General features: G+C 33.8%; 1 protein-coding gene across 7 annotated transcripts; it reads left to right on the top strand.

Moving 5' to 3' along the window:
- Positions 1–735: 735 nt before the first annotated feature.
- Positions 736–25,205, top strand: LOC124452566 (kinesin-like protein KIF3A). Of its 7 annotated transcripts, XM_047003128.1 has the most exons (23): positions 737–863; positions 3,978–4,101; positions 10,615–10,807; positions 13,638–13,764; positions 13,840–13,911; positions 14,276–14,339; positions 18,426–18,642; positions 18,806–19,003; positions 19,214–19,307; positions 19,407–19,512; positions 19,624–19,715; positions 19,829–19,899; positions 19,972–20,065; positions 20,144–20,236; positions 20,306–20,462; positions 20,646–20,811; positions 20,911–21,191; positions 21,307–22,395; positions 22,747–23,067; positions 23,351–23,568; positions 23,715–23,797; positions 24,527–24,676; positions 24,796–25,205. In XM_047003128.1, exons 3-23 carry the CDS (start codon positions 10,634–10,636, stop codon positions 24,811–24,813), a joined length of 3,885 nt encoding a protein of 1,294 aa, XP_046859084.1. In that variant the 5' UTR covers positions 737–863; positions 3,978–4,101; positions 10,615–10,633; the 3' UTR covers positions 24,814–25,205. The 7 variants fall into 7 exon arrangements, with proteins under 7 accessions (XP_046859081.1, XP_046859084.1, XP_046859082.1 ...); XM_047003125.1 differs by having other exon boundaries at positions 736–863; positions 13,638–13,911; XM_047003126.1 differs by lacking the exon at positions 737–863 and adding an exon at positions 3,385–3,399 and having other exon boundaries at positions 13,638–13,911.
- The last annotated feature ends 6 nt before the right edge of the window (positions 25,206–25,211 follow it).

Genomic DNA, 25,211 nt, shown 5'->3' with positions numbered 1-25,211 from the left:
ACTCAGTATTTTCTGTACCCCAAAAACGTTTTAATACAAATTGCTTGTTGAGACGGACATTGATCAACGAGTGTCTTTGTCTCATTTTATTTTTCGTTGACTAAAAGTTAGAACAAAAAATAACAACAAATGGAGTCAACGTGTTTTCAGGATGTGTATGTATATGATTTAATGCATTTTAAACATGTTTAATTAGCATTATGTCAATTATTGATCATCCTTGTTATGAAGAATTTGAAAAACCGACCAATTGGAACGACTGAAGTAAATATGGCGAGAATATTGTTTAATGTAAAGTTTCCAAAACACCTGGTTTGCTGACCTGGTCAAATTAAATTGCTTGATCTTACTAATGAATTTAACTTTCTAATATACGTGCAAATGCTTTATCCGTTGTTCTTGTACATGCTGAGAAAATTGGCTTTTTACATCAATATTTCATATTTTTGATGAGTTAGCGACCTATATGCTGAATGCTTTTTGTTTGATGAAATCAAAATTGATACGCGTTCAAGGGTTTTTGTTCACTTGATTTCTGAAGTGAAGCAAGAGCTGTGAATCATAGCTATCAACTTTTGATGTAGATGGCATCGATAAGCTGCAGCATTTTCTCTTACATTACTTTCAACATTTTGTGATGATGGTCTGTGTTTAAATGGTTATTAGAGCAAGTGAGAATCTTCAATTTTTATTTAAAATTGTATTAGATCAGTTTTCTATAAAAATATTTTATCAAAGACAACAATTTCTTGTGCAATTTAACTGCCATCGTTTTGACCTAATATTTATAATGTGCTGAAATTCTTAATTTTTAGGGTCAACGTTCAATGACCAAAAACATGGTGTTATGAGAGACAATACATGTGAGTATTGTTACAGTAAATATTTTCTTAGTCAATGTGTGTGAATCATTGAGTACTATGTGAGTTAGTGAAATTCTTTGAATTTTTCATTTACTCATTGCTAGAAATTTTGCATTTTTACCCTCTAAGTGGGAATTGCAGCAAATCTACACGTAACAAATATCTTCCGAATTCGAACACCGTTGTTGGTTTTTATCGCATTTTTGACTTATAATTCTGTAGGAAGCGAGCTATAGCTATAGCATTGCAATCAGATTATCTATAGAATTCAAGATCGCACAATGGTAGCTTAAGATAGAGTTGACTTATGTCGCTGATTTTTTCATCTTTTCAATTAGAAACATTATTTCCTTCTTAGAAAACAAGCAATGTATATTTCTAATCACTCATCACCACAAGGCGATATATTTAAGTAAACGAAAACAACACTGCATGATCTAGATTTCCAACATTATATGAGCGAGCGGTATGTTTTTAAAGAGGCCTTACAAATTTGTACAATACATTAGATTAAAGGATTACCTATGAACAATGGTTGTTCTACGAGATAGAGATGATAATGGCTTTCTATTTTGTATTACGACAAAGAGCAGTTCGTTTGTTTACGAATTACGCCACGAATGCATTCTATGTTCTGCCATAATACCTTTTTTCGGCGCCGTTTTGTAATACTTTTCTGAATATTAAAATGTAAACATTCAAATTACCCGACATCTTGGGGCATTCTGTGCAACATTAAATATCCTTCGAAGGTCAATTAAGCTCCAATTACTTTCCATCCAAACTGCTTATCTCGGGATAAGCAACAAGTTGCCAATTGATTCGATCTTGCCCAGAGAATATTGAGGGTAAAGCTAGCTACATTTAAGAAGCTGGTAAGTTTTACTTCTTATTTTCATACAAGTTTTACTTCTTCTTTTCATATTATGGATTGATGAAAACTCTCTCTCGTTATCATTATTTTAAATTACTAAAAAAATAGGCCTTCATTAAGCGTGAAGGAGTAAACTGGTTGATTGCCTGTTTGATGATGTTGTTTTTTGTTGGAATGATGTTCACAGTATGCATTTGATAATCTCTTTCACGAGTTCTTTCATTATTATTTATGGTCGAATTTGGCTATCTGCATTGCTGACATTTGAGTAAGTTGTTGACTTTTAAGCAAAGCATGTAGGTTCTAGATCAGCCTAATGGATCTAAGTTTCAACGCAAATGAATAAGGTTTTGAACTTGGAAGAAATGCGTCTTCTTCATTGACAGTTTATTTCGGAATAAAATCAGATTTCAATTCGATTTGTCCATGGAATTTATTGGAATGAACATGATGATGAAGTAATGGCATTCCTCGAATCACTTAGCTATTTTTTTTTGTATAATGTTAGTTTTTTCTTCATTAAAAAGAGAAGTTGAATCAATTAGAGAAAGAAACACTTAATGTTAAGCAGTGTAGAAAAGAGAGTAAAAAAGAATACTTTATTCAAATCTATCTTTATTCACTGTAGTATACTAGTTCATTGTTTGGCATGTGAGATATGTATATAAATTTATCTTAACGGTCCCCATCATTCAAGAAAAGCTTTTATTTTCCCTTGATTACAAAGCAGAACTCACGTTCCTGTTTTATAGTTTTTTGATGTTTGTTATCAGGCTAATCCATGTTGTTGTTCTGCGTCGAAATTCCTCCATTTCCATAATTATCTTTGTTTTTATCTCTTTGTTCTGTCAATGAATGAATGGTTATGTTCGCAGACGTTTTGTCAAGTGCGTGAAATTGATAAATTTTCATTTTACATGCGACTAATATTTGATAGATATTTAAATCTGAATGTAATGGACGTTAAAGCAAATTTTTTTAAACTTTCAACAAAACGATTTTCTACTAATTGATTTAGAAAATTTAGTATTTGTTTCAATTGGAGGAAATTAAATGAATTGCTGGTGGAGTTTTTCCAATATAAATCAACTTTATAAAGTATTTCTTTTCTTTAAAAATTATTGCTCGAATGTAAAAGCCATTTTTGTCGGTCTATTGACTATTGCTGATAAGTAGATTGCTTCATTAAACTGTGGGCAAAACATTAAGGCTGCGTTTACACTATACCGGATTCGCTGATCATGACATCTTTATTCACTCTAAAGGGTAACTGCTCGGAGTTAAAGCTTATTAAGATTTAGTCTATTTGATTGTGTTTCTGACGTTGAACAATTTCACTGCCTTTTAATATAAAGAATATTCAACCTGCTACGATAGCCATTCAGTATAGTGTAAACGGGGGCCTAAATTGAAAAAAAATGATAGTTTCTTTTTTATTCTTCCCAAATTTTGGTGAGATAAGTTAAATGCTGAACAACGCAAGCTGTTAATCTGTCCTTTTCTTGCATGTCAGTCTTAGGCAAGGAACAGATGATCTATAGAAGTGAATAGTTCAGACAGATTTGATATCATTTTAATCAATATAAACTCTTCCTGCTTAGCAACATGTCAATAAGTGAAATTATTTACGAAAGATCCTTACAAGTAATGACCTTGATTTGAGTGAGTGAAAAGTTATTTCAAAGTGTGTTGCTCATTTTTATTCAACTGTGTTTTCTTTATCCAAGTACTTTTTAAACTCAAGTTCTTATACACGCAACTAATTTGATGTGATTTTAAACAGATTCTTATCGTGTTTCTTCATCACAAGTGATATCATATCAAGCAAATGTATTTTTCCAAATCTAAAAATTTCACAAATGCTTGTTTCGATAATTATTTAATCCAACTATGTTGTTAGAACTTGCTGATAAATGTCTGCAGTCAGACATTCAGTCATTTAAAAAGGCAATGAGTTTTTAATTTCCTTCCTTGTGTGAATTTTGCGGGGCAGTACATGCACTGAAACACAAATTGATGTGAATACCCAGTCTAGACTTGATGTGCCTTTGAGGTTTCATAGGGAATGGGTGCAGCGGAAGAAAGGTCAAAAGTTGAGCGGTGATCATCCATTATGCTAACAAAACCGATCAATAAAATGACCAAAAACCTCAATGTAGTCACAAAGGTGACTCTATACTCCCCTCGACAATACGAGTTATCTCGAAACTTACTTCCGAATGTTGTTTCTTTTTGAACAGATTTATTCTTTTGCAAGACAAAGATAATTTAAAATAAAGGCTTTCTTTCTGTGAGACGTAACATGAATTTTTGGGTACACTGTTGGATGTCCATCGCTTAAAGTAAAACGTCTTAAACCAGCAGGTTGGTGCAACTTGATTTGATTTGCACGAAAATTACTCTTCCCAATTTATAACGCACGGATTTCATACACTATATTAGCTTCGGTTATCCTAAGATTACGTTTCTCTTGTAAAGGAAAAATTTCGTTCACAATCCATACAAAATAATGCAACATTTACGTACGTGTCACGATTGTAGCGTGATTTATGCTAATTACTTTATACTGACATTGCGTCCATCGTATGAAAGGTGAATACATTTGTTTTACACGCAGATGTTTTTACTCCAAACGTATAATTACTTTAATAAGTCGATCGAGAATTTGATGTATTTTTTGTGATACAAATGTTGCTGTCTATGTTCATAAAATAATTGCTTTTTTTTTTGAACAAACATTCGCGTGTTTTCATATTCAAGTTCTATCGTTATATGCATGTGTGCATAATGTCGCAGCCTTAAGCCTGATTTTGCAGTTACTCCTTCAAATGTGCGCTTATAAGATAAGCTATTTTGATAGATTTGCTGCCAGTAGAAAAGCAGATTTATTCCTGGCTGTTATAGTAATGTTTAAGTCAATTTTTTTCCGTCTGAGTTAACCTCCTACCTAGGCGATAACGGGAAGTGCGTAAAAGAATAAAACACTCTATTTTTATATTAATTTCTATTTGTCCACAGACGTTTTAGCCACTTGATAACGATGTACAAATTGTCTTTTGAATGGAGGCAATGTAAATATCTCTTTCACGTTAAAATGACCACTAACAATGCACAAAAGAATCACAGAACTTTCGGGGTTTTTTTACTCTTTGCTGCGCAGTAGCTAAAAACAAAGTGGCGATACTCTTCTTTTTTTATGTTCAAGGGAAACACAACACACGTCAGATAATAATTTTAAGCTTTGCAAACGCTGTTATAAGAAACGTATTTGCCATGTGCCTATGTGTAGCAGATGTTATTACTTGTAAACAAAGGTGTTGTAAAACTGCTACTTTATTCCACATTTCAAGTGGTGTTTTATATTTGTTATGTAAGGTTTTTTTGCAATGGTCAGTCAAGTTTTATTCTGTTCTTTGTATAATGCATTTCTCTCTGATTCAATGAAGTCTCACATGTTCACATGCACTTGTACATCAAAAATGCTCCCTGCTGTATATCAAAATGCTCGCATCAAATCGACTCATTAACTTGAAATATTCTGACGAAGCCTTCTTTTTATGGAGTGATTTAAGCTCAGAAGCATGTTTGTTTTGTGCAGTAAGGGGTAGCCATGTGTAGTAAGGAGTAGCTAAAGCTATGCACCAAATGGACCACAAACATCGTTGACTGTGCATACTGTGAATGAAATCTACACTTCTTGACACCATGTTTATACAGCGTACATGGTGTCGGAAATCTTAATTGTCAATGTTTTCTTTAACGTTCTTTTAATGGAAAATGGCTTTCAACATAACTTGAAATACCGAAGAAAAAAGATTTTACATGCAAGCGAAGCATAGGAATTGAAAGTTAAAGTAAGATAATAATTTTAATTTTAATTCAGTGAACTAGCCAAAATTATAAAATTTATGGAAAAGTGAAGTATTTGTATTCTGTATTTTATGAGTTACGTCAATTGGATGCATGATGCTTGACATGATGAAAAAACACTTCGCATAAAAATCATCGACTTCGATGATTTATTTTTCCAATTGTCTTTTATTGATTTCGGAGCTAGTTGACAGTAATTTACAGGCGAAGAGTTATTCAAGTGTTTAAAGATATGAATTGGCGTGAATTTTTGGAAGCTGACCAAAATATTTTACTTTTATCTTGAAGCTGCAAGATCATATGTTTGACGATAGAAAGGATCAGTCAGTTCCAATGTATAATGAATTATAAAATATCTCAAATATTTTATAAGTCATTATACATTCATTATATATTCAGTTTTCTTGCTGACGATAGAAAGGATCAGTCAGTTTCAATGTATAATGAATTATAAAATATCTCAAATATTTTTCAGCCATTGCGTTGATTCTGAACGATCAATTGCATAGTTTATAGTAGTTAGGCCCGTTGAAAAGCATTTCAATTGATCTGAGATGTATAACATTCATGGATGTTTTGTGAAAACGTTATGATATAATTTATTTAGCCACGCGTGTAAGTCTGGTTGCTACATGATCATCTCTATTGTTTCATCATAAAAGTGTTTTGAAATGACATTATGACAAAAAAATTTTCCAAGCTCTTAAGAGTATTTACGTCACGGTTCGAGAAGATTCTTGCCATATTAAATACTGTGGTAGACAAGTATAGCAGAGTTGTATAACTTGTAGACTTTAACCTAGAAGCCAACCATAAGATGATACTTTCATTTACAAAATAGAGAAGTTTAAACTATTGTGTTACCTTAACCTATGACTCCAAGCGGGTATGATTGATTGAGTGAGTTACATAAGAACAGAAGTGAATGTACTCCTATGTTACTAAAATATATAATGCTGTTATGATCAAGCAAACTAAAATATTTTGTAATGCAGAGCGAACTAAAACCAAACAGGGAGGTTTGCATGGCAGCAAATTGCACCACGGTATATTATGGCTGATGAATGCACCATTCATTTATGCTTTTTGTTTCAGTAGTTTTTAAAATATTTTGTTGTAAAATTATCTTTTCAGCAAAGGAATTGAAGTAATCAAACGATAACGATCGGACTGAGATCTTAAAGTATTCGCAGAAGTTTTTCACATTATGAGTCAAGATGATGTTTTTTCGTCTTTCAACGCAGTCAATTTAGGGCAATATTTCAAATGACCGCCCTTTTAATTTAATGACCCAATATACAATTGAAAATGTCTGTGGACTTCAAATCATTCTATTACTTAACACTTAACAAGAAAAGTTGATTTGCGTTGTGTATTTTGTGTAAATAGCCAATAATTTTCTCTGTTCTTGGAGAGACCTGCTATTAAGATGAAGTAATTTTAATAGACAGCAAAATTGCATGTGCATAGACATAAGGGTGACATCTGTTCCTAATAAAAGTTCAGGCGAACTTTGTTTTATTGTTGAATTAGGTAGGCCGTATGTGGTATTGCTTCTATTGCCAAAAGTAATATTGCTGTTGAGTCGTGAGCCATACGCAGCGATCAGCTTAATCTGACTATCTTGTTGACAGCTCCACAGTGGTATGCTTTCGTGATATACAGATGTCCCAAATCAAAGTTCTTATCTTGACGCGCATAGCATTTAATGCTAATGTTGTGACGTTTGTTTGAATATTCTGACATTGAAATACTTAAAAAGGGATAATGCAAGATTTGAAATTATTTGCGCAATTTGCGTCGATTGCTTTTGGTTGTTCAAATATACAGTCGAATGGACGTTTTTTCGTAGTTCAAAATTAACTTCTTTCGGACGATATTTATATCCAGCATAATTGGGCCAAGATTTCTAAACTTAACTTGATTATTTTCTTCAAGCAAGTGGTGAGTTGGTTTTTATATATAAATTTAAAGTCCTTTTTATACCATAACCAGCAGAAGAAGAAATTTCGCTCATGTTATCAGTCAAATCGTAGATATATTTAACCTACAACAACTGTTCCTTGTTATGTATTTGTGTAGATATATTGTACAACGCGATTGTCTACGCAATTGTGCAGAGAAAGAAAATCGTCCAAAATCATTGATTTGCAATCGCTTGTGTCAGTAATGAAGTCTGAATTCATGAAAAAAATGAAAGGAAAAGTTGATTGATTATTAGGTTTCTTTTTGTCTTCTGCTTTCTGTGCTCGGCTAACTACTATGGAAAATTTTACACGACATACTATATTTGTACATTTTACAGCGTTTGCTTTACGTAGAAAATTTTTTGCACTGACGCAAAAGACTGTGTGAAGAAAACTTGACGAAAGCGGTTTAACACATATATCGATTAACCATAGCACTTCGGATGTGTATATGTGAATTTCTCTTGTTGTTAAATATTACCTTGATAACTCTTTCCAATTGCTTCATTAACCGAAGTCAACAAATCAACGATAAAACCCAGATTCATGTAACATTCTGTTTTACGTTTAAATATATGTGTGGGCTGAAACATTTTAAATAGACAGCGGGCCTATGAGGATTTTCCATCTCGTGTTAAACACAGCAATCATTTGCTGTCAAATACCGGTCTGCAAGGTGACATTTGTGATAGTAAAAACTTGTGTATCAATGTGGAATTGAATCACTTTGCAAAGGTCTAAATTTAGTTGAAGTGAACTTAAACAATTTTTGTGTGTGTTTTTTTTTAAATATATATAGCGCATATTTTGCACCAAATAATATAAAAGGCCTTTAGTATGTTTTGCACCTTCTACATTGAAATTATTTTGATTATTCAACACCTTCTTTTTGAAGTTTTATAGTATTGAGTGTCAAAAAACCCACTGCTCTTGTGTTTCTTTATCTTTTAAAAAACTCGTCATGGATCAGACAATAATCCACTACATAGTTTAAGCTGAAGTATAGTTTTACGCATTTCTCGACGGAAACTTAGTGGGTGCTTTAGTGTCGATTTCCGTATGGTGTTCATTTTACTTTATTCCACATTGAATATTTTTTATTCAATGAGGATTTTAGAAATATTTTTCCACATAATTTTACTTAGTTAGATGATTGGTCATTTGATACGTGTAATGAATGTTGTCTTGGATGTCAGTGGCTGTCCAAGTTGTGTGTTATGCAACGCAAACTACCCAAATGAATTACGACGCGGATTATGCAAATTACAACGAGTTGCATTTATTAAATAAACGTTGGATTGCTCATAAAAAAGAGTTTGTTTTGTTACTTTCGAATTCAAATATATTACTTTTTTTTGAAAGATGACACAGCTACTTCTATAAGTTGGGACAAAGGTTATCAAAGAATTTCTGTTGTTTGTGACGATTTGCAGCTTTCGCTAAAATAAGACTTACATTATGAATGTTTTAAAGAAATTAAATTGATAGGCCATACTGTGCATTACAATGTGAACCAGAAAAAAAAACAAGCATTAGTCAACCATAAAGTACTGAACGAATTTATTTATTATGATGGGAATACACGTTGATAAAGGGGAATCCGTCTAATCCAACACAATTCAATTGATTTGTGAAGACTAGTTTTCGTAAGAATCCTTAATTCTCTGGTGTCTTTCTTACCAATAAACGTAAATACGATGAATAGAAAATATTGAACAAGTTATTATTATTGTTTACTCGTCTTTTGCATTGTAAGCTTTTTGTCAATGAACATCCTCTTGCCAGAGACTAAGAAATTGTTAATCTTTTTCAAGATGTATTAGATCTGTTGATCGCCACGTAAAGGGTTTTTTTTGGAATTGAAAATATTTGCTACATATTAAAGTGCCAAATTAGGTTATAATAGATGAAGAAAGTGGTTGGTATATGCATTTTTTATCAGAGTACATAGTAGGTTTAAAGTACAACGATGTACGAATTTTCATGATAAATTAGAGCAAGTATTGTATTTTGATCACTAATAATTGGTTGACCTATTTACGTACTTAATTTATTTATCAAAAGAATGATTTACTAGACAAAAGTGCCGTTTATTTGATCCTTTTAAGTGTGCGGGATAAAGAATTTGACGATTGTGCCAACATTTTTTGAATGATTCATTTCTTAAAATATTTTCTAACCCCGGGGTGACGTGAATATGATGCTATTTTATTTCCGTGAACAGGAAACGAGCAATTGCACTGACAATTTTAGCGAAGCACTAATGATTTTATGAACGTTGACAGGCAAAAACGACACAGTAAAAATATCGGAAGTTCAGTATTACCAACAGCCTGGAATATATATGTATATATATGTTCATAAATATCAAATATCACTTATGAAACAATTTAAACGCCACACTGCACCATATGTTTGACAAATGAGATTTTGTTAATCCATTTAAGGATGAAACGAATTGGAAATCACTGTCTTATGCTTGTTGGCAAATTGTAATAAAATTCTAAGTAAATAAACTCTATAGGTATATGAGCTTTTAAGAAGCAAGACAACAAAAGGTTTTTGGTTTTATCGATTGTTACAAATAAAATTCAGTAAGATTTGTAGGAGCATCATCCCATTGGTTTGTGCATTTTTCCAGCTCTTCATCAAAATATTTTAAAACCACACTTTGAATAATTGTACTCGAACAGCTATAGATTTAAATAACTGATTCTTAAACGCAACTAAAAATACAAAAGTGGCCATACAATTGCTACTATTCAATGACAAGCCTATACCAAGGCTAACATGTACCATTTCTACCATACAACAGCTACCATACATTAGTTACCATACAACAGCTACTACACAACAGTTACCATACAACAGCTACCATACAATAGTTACCATACAACAGCTACCATACAATAGTTACCATACAACAGCTACTACACAACAGTTACTGTACCACAGCCAACATGCAAAGGCTACTATACAATGACTAACTGATTGGCATCAACAGAAAAAAATACAGCAAACTCTCTTGTTTTCAACCTAGGGTTGGTACGAAAGGCAAAATGTCATTTCAAAGAACTACGACAACAAAAGTGTTGAACAATGACAAAAAGTTTCAGTCAGGGGTCTGGTGCGAGAAATGTAACAGACGTCTTGTGGAATTGAAAAGACAAACGTTGAAGTTGATTTTACCAGAGCTAAATAATGTTATTCAATATGAAGGAAGCCTACAAAGAGTAAGTCTTATGTTTATTTTGTTGTTAATTTGGTGAATAACTAATGCAAGGTTTTAAACTTTCAATACTAAGTTGGGCTACTCTTTCATTCTAACAAGTCAACTTTCTTATTTAGCGTAGAAAGCTTTATTTCGGCGTATTTACTGTTTTATTGATACTTCATGAAGTGACTTAAAAATACTTCATCAAGTTTAATATATAGAAAAAAGACTTGCCCTAAGATTTCATTTCGCTTACTTAAACCTTACATCTTTTTGGTAATCACGTGCAGTAATACCTATTAAAACTGAAAATAAAGAGTTTCTCTCTGAGTCGTAAAAATAATCGACCATTATTGTCCATTGGCAAAAGGAGGGACACATTTAAGTCGTTATTTTCATCTGTTTTCATATTGTTTATAGCACATTGTGCACAAAACAATGCTTTGACAAAACTAATTTCCTCTTCAGCCAAGATGGCGCGATTGCCCGTTGCCGTCTTTGTGCAAGCAAACTTCAAAGAGTGAATAATTTCATGTTAATATTCTGTTTTACATGTATTGCCCTCAAAAATCGTTATGTAACATATGTTCAGTAGATAATATACCATGTACTTTTAAGTGCTTGTGATTTCCTTACGAAATCATGAATATTTCTTTGTGCACCCTGCTTGACAAGCCATGGTCCACAATTTTCATTTATAAATGTCATAAATTTGCATACTTGTCTCGCCAGCTTGCAGTGTGCATTTTACGTTTTCAAAGCTGTCTATAACGTACAAAATTGATTACCGAACTTTAATGAAAAATAACAGTGGCTACGTGCAATTATTATGGACTTCGTAATTGTGCTTAATTATGAAGTACAATAAAGTCTTTAATTGAAGAGAATTGTGTGGTCATGTTTCTTAATTATGGCTGCTTCGTTTTTGATGTCAGAACATCGTAGCTGTATTTTCCAGCAGCTGCAGAAAAATTTTCCAGCAGCTGCATTTGTTCATACGTTGTAAGAAAGCTTTACGATTTTTCTTGTATTAGAGAAAACTTGCGTTTAACTTGTTAAATTATAATTTCGATTTATTTTTGTTCTTTGATATGGAACACCCGTTGCTTATGTTTCTAGTTCTTCACAATGAAAGACAATTCATAGTAATAAGTGGCATGACCGCAAATCGTTTGCGTCGTCTCTCGTGTTTTTAAAGTTGCGTGAATCTCGCATATTGAGTGTTTTCTGTTTATAATTTGTAAAATAGATTTGTAAAATTTGTCTATAAAAAAATGGGCGTAGCTATTATTTCTCTTAACTTGTACTATCATGATTTTTTTATTTTTACGAAGATATTCATAGCATTTGACTACAAAGATAGGAAATTCTTCAATCTCATTGCGAACTTCATGTCCCTAACTGTTATTCAATGTGTAACAGCTGGAGTCTTTAGAACAACCCGCTTTAAACAGTCTAGTCATTAATCTAGTCATTAATTGAAGACTCTCGGTTAGAAATGACTTCAAGTTTCGGCAGCGACGTTGCGTCGAAAACGCTTTTCAAGGATGTCATTTTACACAAACCTATACCTTTGAGAGAGAAGCGTTGTTTTCCATACGATGTTTCTAGCCATCTCTTTGATCGCGGGAAACAAAATAATTCCAGTATTGGCAAAGATAATGGATCATTTTTTAGCTCTGTCGAATATGTTGTTAATGAGGTACTTATAAAGAACTTATGGTCTTTTCATTTGCTTACTACATTGTGAGTACTTTGTTGTTCTTTACCATGAAAAGTTTTTAAAGAAAATTTAAACATTAAAGACATTGTACGGTGAGCCGGCAAGCGAAATGCTTCGTGCGTTTTGTATAAATATTTTCCACCTTCCTTGTAACTGTTCAATACTAGATAAAGGACGATGTATTCAGCTGAATCATTCCCACCATAAGACTTTGATTTGGGGAGGGAGTCCGGGATTTAATTTCACTGCACTGTAAATGCTGTAAGCTGATTGGCTTGAAAAGCAGCGATAGCAAAAAAGAACATGGCGGCAGTTGAGTAAACATTGCAGATTTGCAGTTAACCAAAGTAAACAGAGCTTTCAATAATTGCAAACTTCTCTAAAAAGGGAGTTTGCTTTCATTTTCAGTCTCACAAGTAAAGGAAATATTGGGATGTTTAGAGTTGATATAATCTAAAAACAAAGGAACGTGATGTTTCGAACGAAAAATTATAAATTGCAAACGTGTAAAATTCAAGAATTACAAAACAATGCAAAAAAATACAACAGCAAGTACTGTTTTTGTGGTGAGTGTTTTAGTTTAAAATTAGATTAAAGTTGGGCGCTGCGCAACGAGGCTTTTGTGTAGCCATAACAATAGAGAGTTTTGAAGCGAGGCAGAAGTAGACAGCGACATGGCGTTTTGTGAAATATCTTAAAGCATTTAATAGCAAATTTTCAACTACGGCAAAATATGCACTGGTGAGTTTTTTTGAAGGCTGAAAATAGCGCTCGTCTTTTAGACTCCCTTTGTGATTATTCTATAACAATCAAATCTTTTAGAGCCATCTCAGGCAAGTTTGCAGCTTACAAACGACAATATAAATGATTTTAAGATGTTTTTGTTCGGAAACAATTATCCATGAATTATCTAGTTTACTTCATTCATCTTTATTTGATCAAAAAGTAGCTAAGCCACTGGAACGAACATAAATGTTGCAAAGAAAGTTGGTTAGATTTTTGAAGATCTTGCAACAAAAAAATAAGTGTCTTAGGCACTTTCTTTAAAGTTCTTCTGTGTTTGAAAAACGTTTATTTAAACATAAGATTTCCGTTAATGATATCAATATTTTTTGTTTTGTCCCAGGGCTCCAAGCTTGCAACGCGCATATTTGAGCAACTACGGGTTCCTGACACAGAATTGAAATCCTGGCGAGAAAATTACTGTGACATATGCTCAACCAATGCAGCTCAGCTGAAAAACGAAGCCCTGAGTATGATCCAAAGTTTAGATGATTCCCAATTATTAGCTGCAAAAATACCAAGACTTTCTACCTTACCAAATGAAGGATCGCTGACCTCGAATTTCGCAGTTGCAGAAACCCCGTACAATCATGGAGTTAATTTCCCTCCAAGACACGGTATAGTGTGATGTTAACATTAATTTCGATTTCTTTTTTTTCTACGGCTTTATTTTACATTATTTATGTGACTGTTTTTTATTTTCTTACAATCTTGCTTTCCTACAAGCTATAACATTAACAGCACTCTTATTAATAAGATATTCATGCTCTCTGTCACTTAAGACTTGCGTTTCTAAAGGTATCTATATTTTTTGTTCGTTGTAGCTATGTTTTTTTTTGCTAAATTTTCCGTTAAGGTTTTCAGTTTCCCAAGATTTTCATATTTCCGTTTTTTTAAGTTTTTCATGTTCTTCTTATTCCAAGCTTTTAAAATTCTTTCCTAGAATTGTGGCTCTGCCTGATTTAAATATATTTTTTCTAGGATACGTTGCCTACGGACGTGATTTGTCGCAGCCTTTTTCATCGTCATCATCTGTCTTTGCAAGGTAGGTTTACCTTAAAATTCATGACTAAATTTGGATTAAACTGCGCTAAAGAAACTGTGTAAACGTAACGGTGTCAGTGATGATAGTTTTCGAGGTAGTTTATATGTGGCCAAACAAGATTTAAGTCTATTTCAAATTCATCTGTCCACTGTATTTGTTATTCATAATTTATTTTACAGTATTGATGACAGGTTTTTAATTTCGCAAAATGCTGTAAGTAGTTGATGACTTATGCCTGTCCAAACTTTTTTTCATTAATACACTTTATTGCATACACAGCAGAAATAGCAAGCACCATTTATAAAGGCTCCCTACAAAAGCAAACCGCTGCTTCACTTATGTAAGATCTGCTTATTAACCGCTTAAACTGTGTACGGACTTCGTACAATCAACTCTGATCGATCGTATCCAAAAAAATTTAACCTCGACGCAAATTTAATTTGAAAAAAATAATCACTGACGCGACGTTTTACATTGTAAATTCATTCTCATAAATAATGAAATAATTGTAAATCAGTATAGTATGATGTCATCTGCTATACATATCAACAATGTAATTTCATATATATGTATATCATAGCATGATTTTTGTAATAACGCGGCAATGCATGCCAAGCCTTTAATTTGCTATAACAGGAAACATATACAAGATTGTTTTTATGCATATTTGCTTATTATTTGCTTGAGGTTATGTGTATATATGAGAAAGTGGATACACGTGTCAAATTAATTGAATAGCTTGTGGTTTTATTTCAAAAGCAAGTCGTCAAATTGTGACACACGATCATTTCGACCATATGTATTCTCGATGTCGAGAGCAGGTAAAATTATTCAGACAATATTGTATAAAGTGTAGACTTTAAATGCAATGATGGCGAGTACGCACACTGATGAAAGTGAAGAGGAAGTTTGTGAAGTTGATAAAAGCCTGACAGAGCTAAGTCGTGTATTCATTTTGCTTCTACAAAAGCACGGAGAAGAGAGGTCAGACATATTACAATCCTCAATCTACGGGGAGCTTTTGAGCACAACTTTTGCCCATGGCATGGTTGCAGTATAACTAAGCGTTTGTTCGGATTATCTGGTTACTTGCTCCTGTAGTAACTATAAGAAGTAATTCTTGCAAATTATAGCCACTACATAAATTACCCAAAAGATTGTATCATGATTGAAATATACATGTATAAATTGTCATTTTGTTGACAAATACGCTTACTAAAATGTTATATGATCACTCCCCCTGACTCCCCCCCTGGAATCAATCCACTGCCATATTTTAGTTACAGTTGATTTTTTTACTTTATTAAATCGGTATTTTTATACCACAATTGCATGTCTCGACTGGGGAGATGAATGTCAGAAACTCTGACCTGGAGTCCCATTGTTGAACCATAAACAAACAAAAATTTTGTGATCGTAGGATTTCAATGTTTTGTCGAAGGAATATAACTGCATGATATTATTTTTGTTTCGAAGCTAAAAATAACAACTGTGCCAATTATTGATTCTCGTAGCATCGATTGCTAAGTTCCTCACGAGATGAAGTTCGTAAATCTAAGTCAATATGTTTTTTGAACTGAAGAATTCACGTTTTTCATTATACATGATACTTGTTTTGGTAAAATATTCGCTTATCACCGATTATTGTGTATTGTTGATTTAAAATGAAAATCAAAGAATGGGACGCTGTGTATCCGAAAGATATATCAGGAATTATTCTGCGTGAAGCTCTTCGATGTTCCATTGCTACTCTTTTCCATTTGTTGTCTTTCTCAGAACATTGTAAGCATAACAAAGTCCTGTTTCAAACATAGAACTTTTTCTTTATTATCACTGCTATCTTCACTGTATTGTTACCTCATATGATTGTGAAGAAGCCAGAAAGATTTGTCTATCTATCATTGGCAGCTATGCAGTCGTTGTGAAGTGACTGAATGAAAGTCAAGTGTTATTTTTTTCCGTTTTGAGGAAATACACAAGCTATTTATCTACATACATAATATTTATCCTTTCACTACAATAGGTGTTTTTATCATGATAACATTACATTTTTATGTTGCCTCAAGGCTTATACAGTGAAGGAACGTAAAGTAAGCTTTTGCAAACAAGATAAATGACAATGCGTTCCTTAATTTGACTAAGATTAATCCATCAACCAAGTCACTCCAACCTTTCATTTGAAGGCAAACATGATCCCACATTTTGTTATCATTTTTCTTGTGGACATTTTTATTCAATGCCGTTACAGATTAACTTGCTGTATTGTTTATAAAAGCAACTAAAACTGACCAAACATTGTCTCTTCTCGCGTAATAAAAGCATTAAATACATCCGACACGTTTAAGCAAACACAGTTTTATCATTCCAACAAAGTCAATTAAATGTAAAAATAACGTTTGTCTTAACTTAGGCAACTACACATGTTTCAACAACTTCTTTGAAGTACTAGAAATTCTGATCTTGCTTTGCTATCTGCATACATTCATCAGTCAGTGAATTGATGTTTGAGTGATTTTCAATCTCTTATTTACCAAAGATTAAAAGATTGCTATGTGCTTAATTGAATTTTTCTTAGAGGTGGTTTTATAAATACATTCATCGATCGACATAGACATAATTCAATACAAAGCAAAGAATACAACGTATCAACATAATACGAGAAAGTAATGTGCTATAAGCGTTCTTACATAGAAAAACAACACGATATGGAACCATATAGGAATGGTAATTTTTTGTCAATTTAATTTTTCTCGTTTATTTATGATCATGATCTATAACAAATAGATTATGTATTTGAATTTTGTACATGAATTGAGAATACTCTTTGTCTTCTGAATATATATGAGTGAACTGTTCCTTTGTTAGTCGTGTGGTTTTTCATAACTGCATAATTAATTTTTATATTAACTCTTATTTGGACACACACGAGAGTTGCCCTTTGTAACCCTCTACACTCTCGTATCTTCGTAAGCATAGTTTGGGGTTTATAATAGCTTGGGCCACTGATTGTGTGATCATAAAAGAAACATAAAGCTGACCCTAAAACACGTTGTGTAATAAAAAAGCTTTGTATAACTTTTGTTTAGAGAATCTTGTGAAGAATATTTCTTGACCAGATTCATCTCATTAGATACAATACTTCCTTTACATTCATTTATAGATTATTTTGTTTTTTTTAATATTCAGAGTGACGATTTGACGAATAATGTTTGTTATTATTATTAGTCAATATGAATCTAGATTATTCAACCATGACGTCACAAAGACACCAGGACTTATTGTTAAACGTGTCACAATTAATACAAAACACAAAAAGTCTTATGGTTTCTTGACTTCGTTATTTGATCATTAAAATTATGAAAGTTTGTTTTTCATGTGTTCTTTGCATACGCAGTCATGTGATGTTTAGCCGACACGTATTTCATTAATAGTTTTATAATATGCGATAAAATTTTTACCAGTGTACTGAGGCAAATATTTTTTATATGCGGTAACTTCATATGTGATGACTTTCATTTTGAGTTTTTATTTCAGTAGGTCTTTTTATAGAATAGTTTGATTTTTACCCTCCTGTGATGGATGATCACACTGATATTATCTCATTAATTGATAGTTATATTCATTGTGAGAATGAACTTTATACAATCATCGAAAAACATTTACGTCTTTCAAATATTTTATCTATTTTCTCGAGGATACCAAGCGTAAACTATTTGAGTCATTTTAGCACCCATTTCATGTGACTACGTGGCGAGCTAATTTCACTATAACAAAGACTCGTTATTTTGCATTTTTCATTGAACTTTAAAGCAACAGATAGTTGTGTTGTCGAAGCGAATATTGATCTTGGCTCTTTTACGAACTGAATAATCTATAAAAATTACCACATCCTTATTGCAATATCAATGTCCTCGACGTTAATAAAAGTGTGAGATTTTAACATAAAGTTTCATTTAACCATTAGTGTGATTATCCACGTATATAGTATGGAACATTAATATTTTAGAAATATTTTAACGATACTCCTGGGCTCAAACCATTTACTTTATTAATATTTCAGTGAATTATTTAATCTTCTTCGTTTAGGGCAGCGTATAAGCTTCGGAAGAAACAAAAACGGGAATCCAGGTCGCCAACTAAACTGGAAATGCAATCATCTATAGTGATGACAAATGGCATCACTTCTTGCCCAGAAATGAACATATTCTCTACGAACTTCATGAAAGCCATCAAAATACAGCCACCGCCAGCACCTCCTGCTCTTATAAAAGGATTATCAAAACGTAAAAGCACTGGAGGAAAAGTAAGGACTTGACTTTTCTATATTGATCTTGGTTTATATGTTTGTGTAAGTCTGGAGCCTTAATGATAAATAATTTGTCTATTTCAAAATGAAAAATTTCAACCTTTTCACTTTGTATTACGTATTATAGCAATGTCTTTGTCTTACATCAATTCCCTCTCAGGTGAAGGTGTTGCTCCGGATCAGTCCCAGTTTTCCTGGAGAGACAAGCTCGTTCTTGAAAGTTGATCAAAAGAAAAAACAAGTTACACTTTATTGTCCGACTGCCATTAATCACGTGTCACAAAAACACCGACGAATGGGAATAGCAGCGCCAAAAATGTTTGCATTTGATTCCATCTTCGAGCCAGACTCATCCCAGGTATTGCTGACATTGTACAGCCAATGTATAGGTGAAATAGTGTAGATATAGTACTTCTTTTATACCAGCTGTGCGAAATGTTTTATAAGCAAATTTAGATTTGAAAGAGAGCCGTATAGTGTGAGTTCGTGTGGAACGTGTCTTGAATCGCTTTGCCTTCGACGAAAACATTGAATTTTGACTTTTGACAAAGTAACCGATATACTTTAGGCTGAGCTTTGTGGTACAGCTCTTGTGGATGTTTTGCAGTCGGTCGTCAATGGCTCTGATGGTTGCATTTTCGCGTACGGGCATTCTGGATTAGGTATTTTTTATTTCTTTGATATAAACTATATGATTTTCATCTTTGGTATAGGTGCTGTTTATGAAAAATCCTTAGCTATTTGTGATTGTCTTTTTATAGGCAAAACATTTAGCATGATTGGTGGAGATGAAAGTGTTCACAGCTTAGGCATAATTCCTTGTTCTATTGAATGGCTTTTCAAACTGATCGAAGAAAAACGAGAAAAGTACTTAATTTAATAATTTTGTCTTTTTGTCATTTCTATTTCTCTGAGATTTTGTTCATCCACCATAACTATAAAAAGTTTTTGAATATTATATTTGATCTGCTTTGACAGAACTGGTGCTAGATTTTCCATTCGCGTGTCAGCTGTAGAAGTTGTTGGTCGCTCTGAGAATCTTAACGATCTTCTTCAAGAACATTCGAACGGTAAGGTTCATGAGAATTTATCATTTTCTCTTTGTCTCGTCATCTTTTTTTTACCTACAAACAAAAACTATATTTCAATTTTCAATCAAATTTGTAAAATGTCTTCTTCGTAGGTTGCAGTGATTCCTTGAACGGAACAAAACCCAGTGTTTATCTTTATGACGATCCTGTCTCAGGACCGCAGGTGCAATCTACATATCCATAAAAACATTCATGCCTTTTTTTGACAATTGTTTTGCTTTTCATCGTATTTTAGTTACTGAATCACAGCGAACTGCGAGCGTCATCTGCTGAAAAGGCAGCTTTTTATCTTGATGCTGCTTTGGCTACAAGAACTGTTCCAAATAACGGTATTTTTCACATTTCTTGCCTATGTTTTCATGCAAAGTCAAGTGCCATAATTTTGATATTCATGTTTATTTGTACAGAGAAAGATAGTGAAGAGACACTCAACTCTCATATGTTCTTTACTATTCACGTATATCAGTCAAGAGTGGACAAAATAGCCGGCAAAATGGGAGGTAACAGCGAAATTCTAAACGAGAATATGTTCTTGGCATGACTATTGAACAATTTAACTGCTCTTATAGTACACGGTGGACGATCACGCCTCCATTTAATTGATCTTGCTAGCTGTGAGCGATACAACGCCGTTAATAAAGAGACAAGTTGTTCATCAATGTCTCTCAGTGGACTGGGAAATGTGATCATTGCTCTTATTAATGGAGTTAAACATGTTCCTCATAAGTATGTAAAAGTATTTGTGAATATTTCTTTATAATATGCTCCACTTATACATAGGCATTTTTGAGTATTTCTGCTTACATATTTGGAAAGAGTAGGCACTGATGTTAAGTTTTTATTCACCTGAAACACTGCTTTCTCGCAATTTCATGAATAGCTTTTAATTAGATTTTTTCTTGTTTTCAGGGATAGCACTTTGACTAGACTTTTGCGAGAGTCGTTGGGTAGTACAACTTGTCGTGCCACAATGGTTGCTCATATATCCCCATCAATCCCGTTCTATACCGAGTCGCTTTCTTGCGTTCAGTTTGCTGCCCGAATTCATCGTCTGCGAAGAAAGAAAGCAGGACAAGTAATTTTTCACACAAACGCACACATTGCTATTTTTGGAAAAAAGAATTTCCTGTGATCAGATAGGGATTTCTAAAATTATTTAATTTTTCGTTTTTAGGGATCTGGCACTAGCTCGTCTGGAGGGGAAAGTTCGTGTGACGAAATGAGAATGCGCAAACCAAGAATCCGCACCAGTGCCCTCGCTGATCCGTTACAACAGAATAACAACGGTCACTCGGACTACAACTCAAGCACAGGAGAAGAGTCATGTGATACTGTCATCTACTGTGGCCCAGATGGTGAACTTAGTGACCGAGATTTGACGGATAACGAAGGACCATCGCATATGAGCAACGATTGTATGAAATCAACGCCAGTAAAAGTGGATCAAAGCTTGAAGTATTTGTTCAGAAATTGTTTTATAAAATATAAAATTGATTTTCGTTTCAAAGGAAGCATGTTTTCTTTCTCGCCTTAAAAATTGTTCTCATTTAAAGTTTTTGTATGTTTCTAGATCAAAACTGGATGCAATTGAAGAAAAACCCGCTGATATGAGCGAAAGATGTCCAAGTATGGAACTAGAGTATGACTTAAGTGAAGAATTTAAAGGAAATATTGAAAGAGTTCCAGAGAAAGGTTCCGTTGAAAACCTCACCTTGAAAAAGAAGAAAAAGATCACTGAAACATGTGAATTCTGGGAAGATCCTTTAGAAAAAATAAACCATGAAGATAAAGAAAACATTGTAGAAGATCTTCCACAGACTTCTGACCAAAATACAACAATCATACGTGATTCAGTTGACGTAATGGAGCTGCATCACAGTGAAAAGAGCCTTGAAACCAACGGTTTTGTTCCCATTATTGAAGAAGAACCTGAGAAAATGCTTAGTGATGAAGAAGATGATGAACTTAGTCATTCTCCGGCGTTAGATACTCCTTTAGAGACATTTTATCATCTTGTGCCAGACTCTGACTCGGATGCACAAGAAAAGATTGCAAATAGCAAACCAAAAGTGGGTAAATCACAGGATCTTAAAATTTCCCGTGTTTCTCCATCGAGCCCCAATAGTACGGAGATCCAGTCTATTTTGGAAAATTACGTTGTCAATCAAATGCTCATTAAAAATTCTGACAATGAAAGAGATCAGAGATCTCTTTACAATGTTTCTAATCACGATGAAGAGAATGAAAAATTGGAGCCACCTCTCACACCCCAGAAAACTTGTGTTGCAGAAACTGCACAAATTAGTGCTACTTCGCCAAAGAAAGTAAAACTGGAACGACGTCCACGTAATAGAACTTTACTGTTGTCAAACAGGAATTGCCTGAGTGACGTAGGAGAAAATTGTAGCGATACGCACAGTGAAGACTCATACGAGAGCACTAAGACCGACCCTCTACATTACGTAAAGACACCTCGTCGTGGTCTGAAGTCTTTTTATGCTTCTTCGGGATCTCTACCCAGGGAGTACAAGGTGGTCATTAGGGATAAAATGGCCTATGTCCATTACGTGGGATGTGAGATGGATAGGAAAATAGATATTGAAGGACAACACGGGACAAATATTCCACGTAGTCTTAACAAGGCACCTGTAACACTGAAGTAAGGAGACGCTTTTTTCCTATTTTAATAATTCTTGTATTTGTTGCATGTTATATGTAAATTTTTTGTTCAACGCTTCCGATTTTTTACCACTTAAGTAATGTTCACTTTGTCACTGTTTAAGTTTAATTTATCATTTACACGAGGAATTGAAAGAAAAGTTAAAGGCAGAAGATGTAACTGCATAATGCCTTGTTGCCAAGTATTTACACCTTTATCTTGTGAATATTCAGCAAAACAATCAAAGTAAAAAACTGCTGACTGACTTTACATTCTAATTTTGGCCAGCTTTCGTACCAGTTGCCGTTAGATTGAAAGTTTCCACAAATTTAATATGAAGACTTTTTTCAGATATTGTGGTTCACAGCAGAGGAAATACAACGAACAAAAGGAAAATATTGATACTCCAGAATCACAGCGTAAAACTGTATCCCTTACCATAACAAGTCGTGCTGCATTTGCTTTTGGTCAGTCATCGCCATTGAAACCCAAAATCAAAGACAAGCAGTTCAAATACTCAGAACCATTTGTCCCTCATTGTGTTGAACTTAAACATGAAAAGGAAGATGTTACAGTCCAAAAGAAAGATGTTTCATCCTCACAAAACATGACTCGAAAAGACAGTAAAATGTTAGATGTATTTCGACAACGCTCTAAGCTCAAGGCTGCAAGGTTAGAGTAAATTGAAAGAGATAAATTCTTTCACAATAAAAATTATTTCTATGGCTTCTTCAAAACAAAAACTGGGTGTAAATGTCCCCTCCTTCAGACGTTGTTCTGGCATTTTTGTCCCCACCCATGGCAAAGTTCTAATTCATCTTTATGAAGAGCATGTTAAAAGCTTTCATCTGTCATACTACAGCACTAAATTTTGTCTTGTTTATTAAAGAAATTTAAAGTTCATCATGTTAAACACGGTAGAATTGAATCATCGTCGTTTATTGTTGTTATGTAGACGACGAGAAAGTGTTCATGGTTACAGCAGTGGATTAGCAAGTGACGGGAGTTTAACTGACTCGCCTTTATCAAAATCTCCTGCCCGAAGGCGCCGAAGACTTGGTTCAGAGCTTAGCAGTAGTGGTTACGAAAGCATGAGGGATTGTACTACAAGTCATGTTTCTGGCAGTGATAGTGCTGACGAAAAATTAATGATTCCGGATTCTTCGAACACAGGTAATGTTACAATATGGTTTAATTATTTTTTGCTTTATCCTTCGACGTTTCTGCCCTATCGTAATGTGTCACAGAATACATTTTTATGTTCGGCATACGAATTATTTGTCGTGTGTTATTTTCAATTCTTTCTTGCGGTATTTCAGATGAGTCTCGTTGCATTGAAACTGTTTTCTCTGGCAGTAACCGAATTGAATTTGAACGTCTCTATGACATCGACGAGAGACGAGTGAGTGACTTAATTAGTGTATCATCATTGTGCGCCATAAGTATATTTTTCATCTTGTCCGTCACCATTTCTCATCATTGATGTCTATTCTAGCATGTTTATCACCATGTCTCACCATAAGTATATGTTCCAGTATGTCTATGACCATTTCTCACCATAAGTATTTGTATTAGTATGTCTATGACCATTTCTCACCATAAGTATTTGTTCTAGTATGTCCATCATCATTTCTCACCATATGTATATGTTCCAGCATGCCCATCACCATGGGTCACCCTTAGTATATGTCCTAGCATCTCCATCACCATGCGTCACCATTAGTATATGTCCTAGCATCTCCATCACCATGCGTCACCATTAGTATATGTCCTAGCATCTCCATCACCATGCGTCACCATTAGTATATGTCCTAGCATCTCCATCACCATGCGTCACCATTGGTATATGTCATCCATCACCATGCGTCACCATTAGTATATGTCCTAGCATCTCCATCACCATGCGTCACCATTAGTATATGTCCTAGCATCTCTATCACCATGCGTCACCATTAGTATATGAGCGATATTACCATAGCAATGATATATACGGTATGGTAATGCCATCTTGTTCTTTGCTCTACCAACACGTCATCAACACCGACGAACAACTTCTTCAAAGTGTAACCTGCCGTCAAAATATCCGATTTTACTGATGAAGCTAATCTTGGAAAAAAAATGTGTATTTTAGGAGAACAATAATAAACGTGAGAATGACTCCATACTTGATATTCACAAGTGGAACATCATAAGGTTAAGAAGCAAGCAAGTGGAGCTCAAAATGAGTTGTGTCAAGCAAAGAACCGCTTGCTTCTTAATGAAACCCGATGGAGCTTTTATCGTGAGTAACATGCAATATCGCTTACTATACATATAGTTGAAACATTGACATGTATATGGCATGTTTGTTGAAGCACTAGTTTACGTAAAAGTTATCTTAATTACTTTTATTCACACTAGTTGAATCTCAAGACATGAATTCTGACGATCCTCTGCTCGTTGAAGTTTTGAAAAACGAAAACAAAAAGCTGGAGAAACGAATCCGAATTTGTAAATCTCGTGTTATGTTGGTGACGTCTTTTGATATCTTAGCCAATAGAAGTTAACTGTATCCATTAATTATTACTGTGTATTGGAGTACCTAGTGTAATGTGGTGTGCTTTGGTTTGCTGTCCTGCTATGCTGTGCTTTAATGTGGTGTGATGTGATGTCCTGTGCTGTGCTGTTGTGACTGAAAGACAGGGATTTCATGAAAGTAACCATAGAAATGACGAATTGGAAAAGTAGGAGGAAGTATTCACAGTTTGTGGAGTACATAAAATCGCAGAAATATTTCTGAATAAAATCAACTATTTTATGTGTTAAAGATACATAAA

Source organism: Xenia sp. Carnegie-2017, unplaced genomic scaffold (genome assembly GCF_021976095.1).
Source record: "Xenia sp. Carnegie-2017 unplaced genomic scaffold, XeniaSp_v1 HiC_scaffold_25, whole genome shotgun sequence".
Classification (NCBI taxonomy): domain Eukaryota; kingdom Metazoa; phylum Cnidaria; class Anthozoa; order Malacalcyonacea; family Xeniidae; genus Xenia; species Xenia sp. Carnegie-2017.
Note: the sequence above shows the minus strand (reverse complement) of the source record. Positions and strands in the feature narration are given on the sequence as shown.

Bases quoted from the DNA above. Each gene is read 5' to 3' on its own strand.
- LOC124452566 (XM_047003125.1), top strand. From the start codon at position 10,634: ATGTCATTTCAAAGAACTACGACAACAAAAGTGTTGAACAATGACAAA. The intron at 18,643-18,805 runs GTAAGGACTTGA...ATTCCCTCTCAG, and splicing joins GTAAAAGCACTGGAGGAAAA to GTGAAGGTGTTGCTCCGGAT. The intron at 19,308-19,406 runs GTATTTTTTATT...GTCTTTTTATAG, and splicing joins GTACGGGCATTCTGGATTAG to GCAAAACATTTAGCATGATT.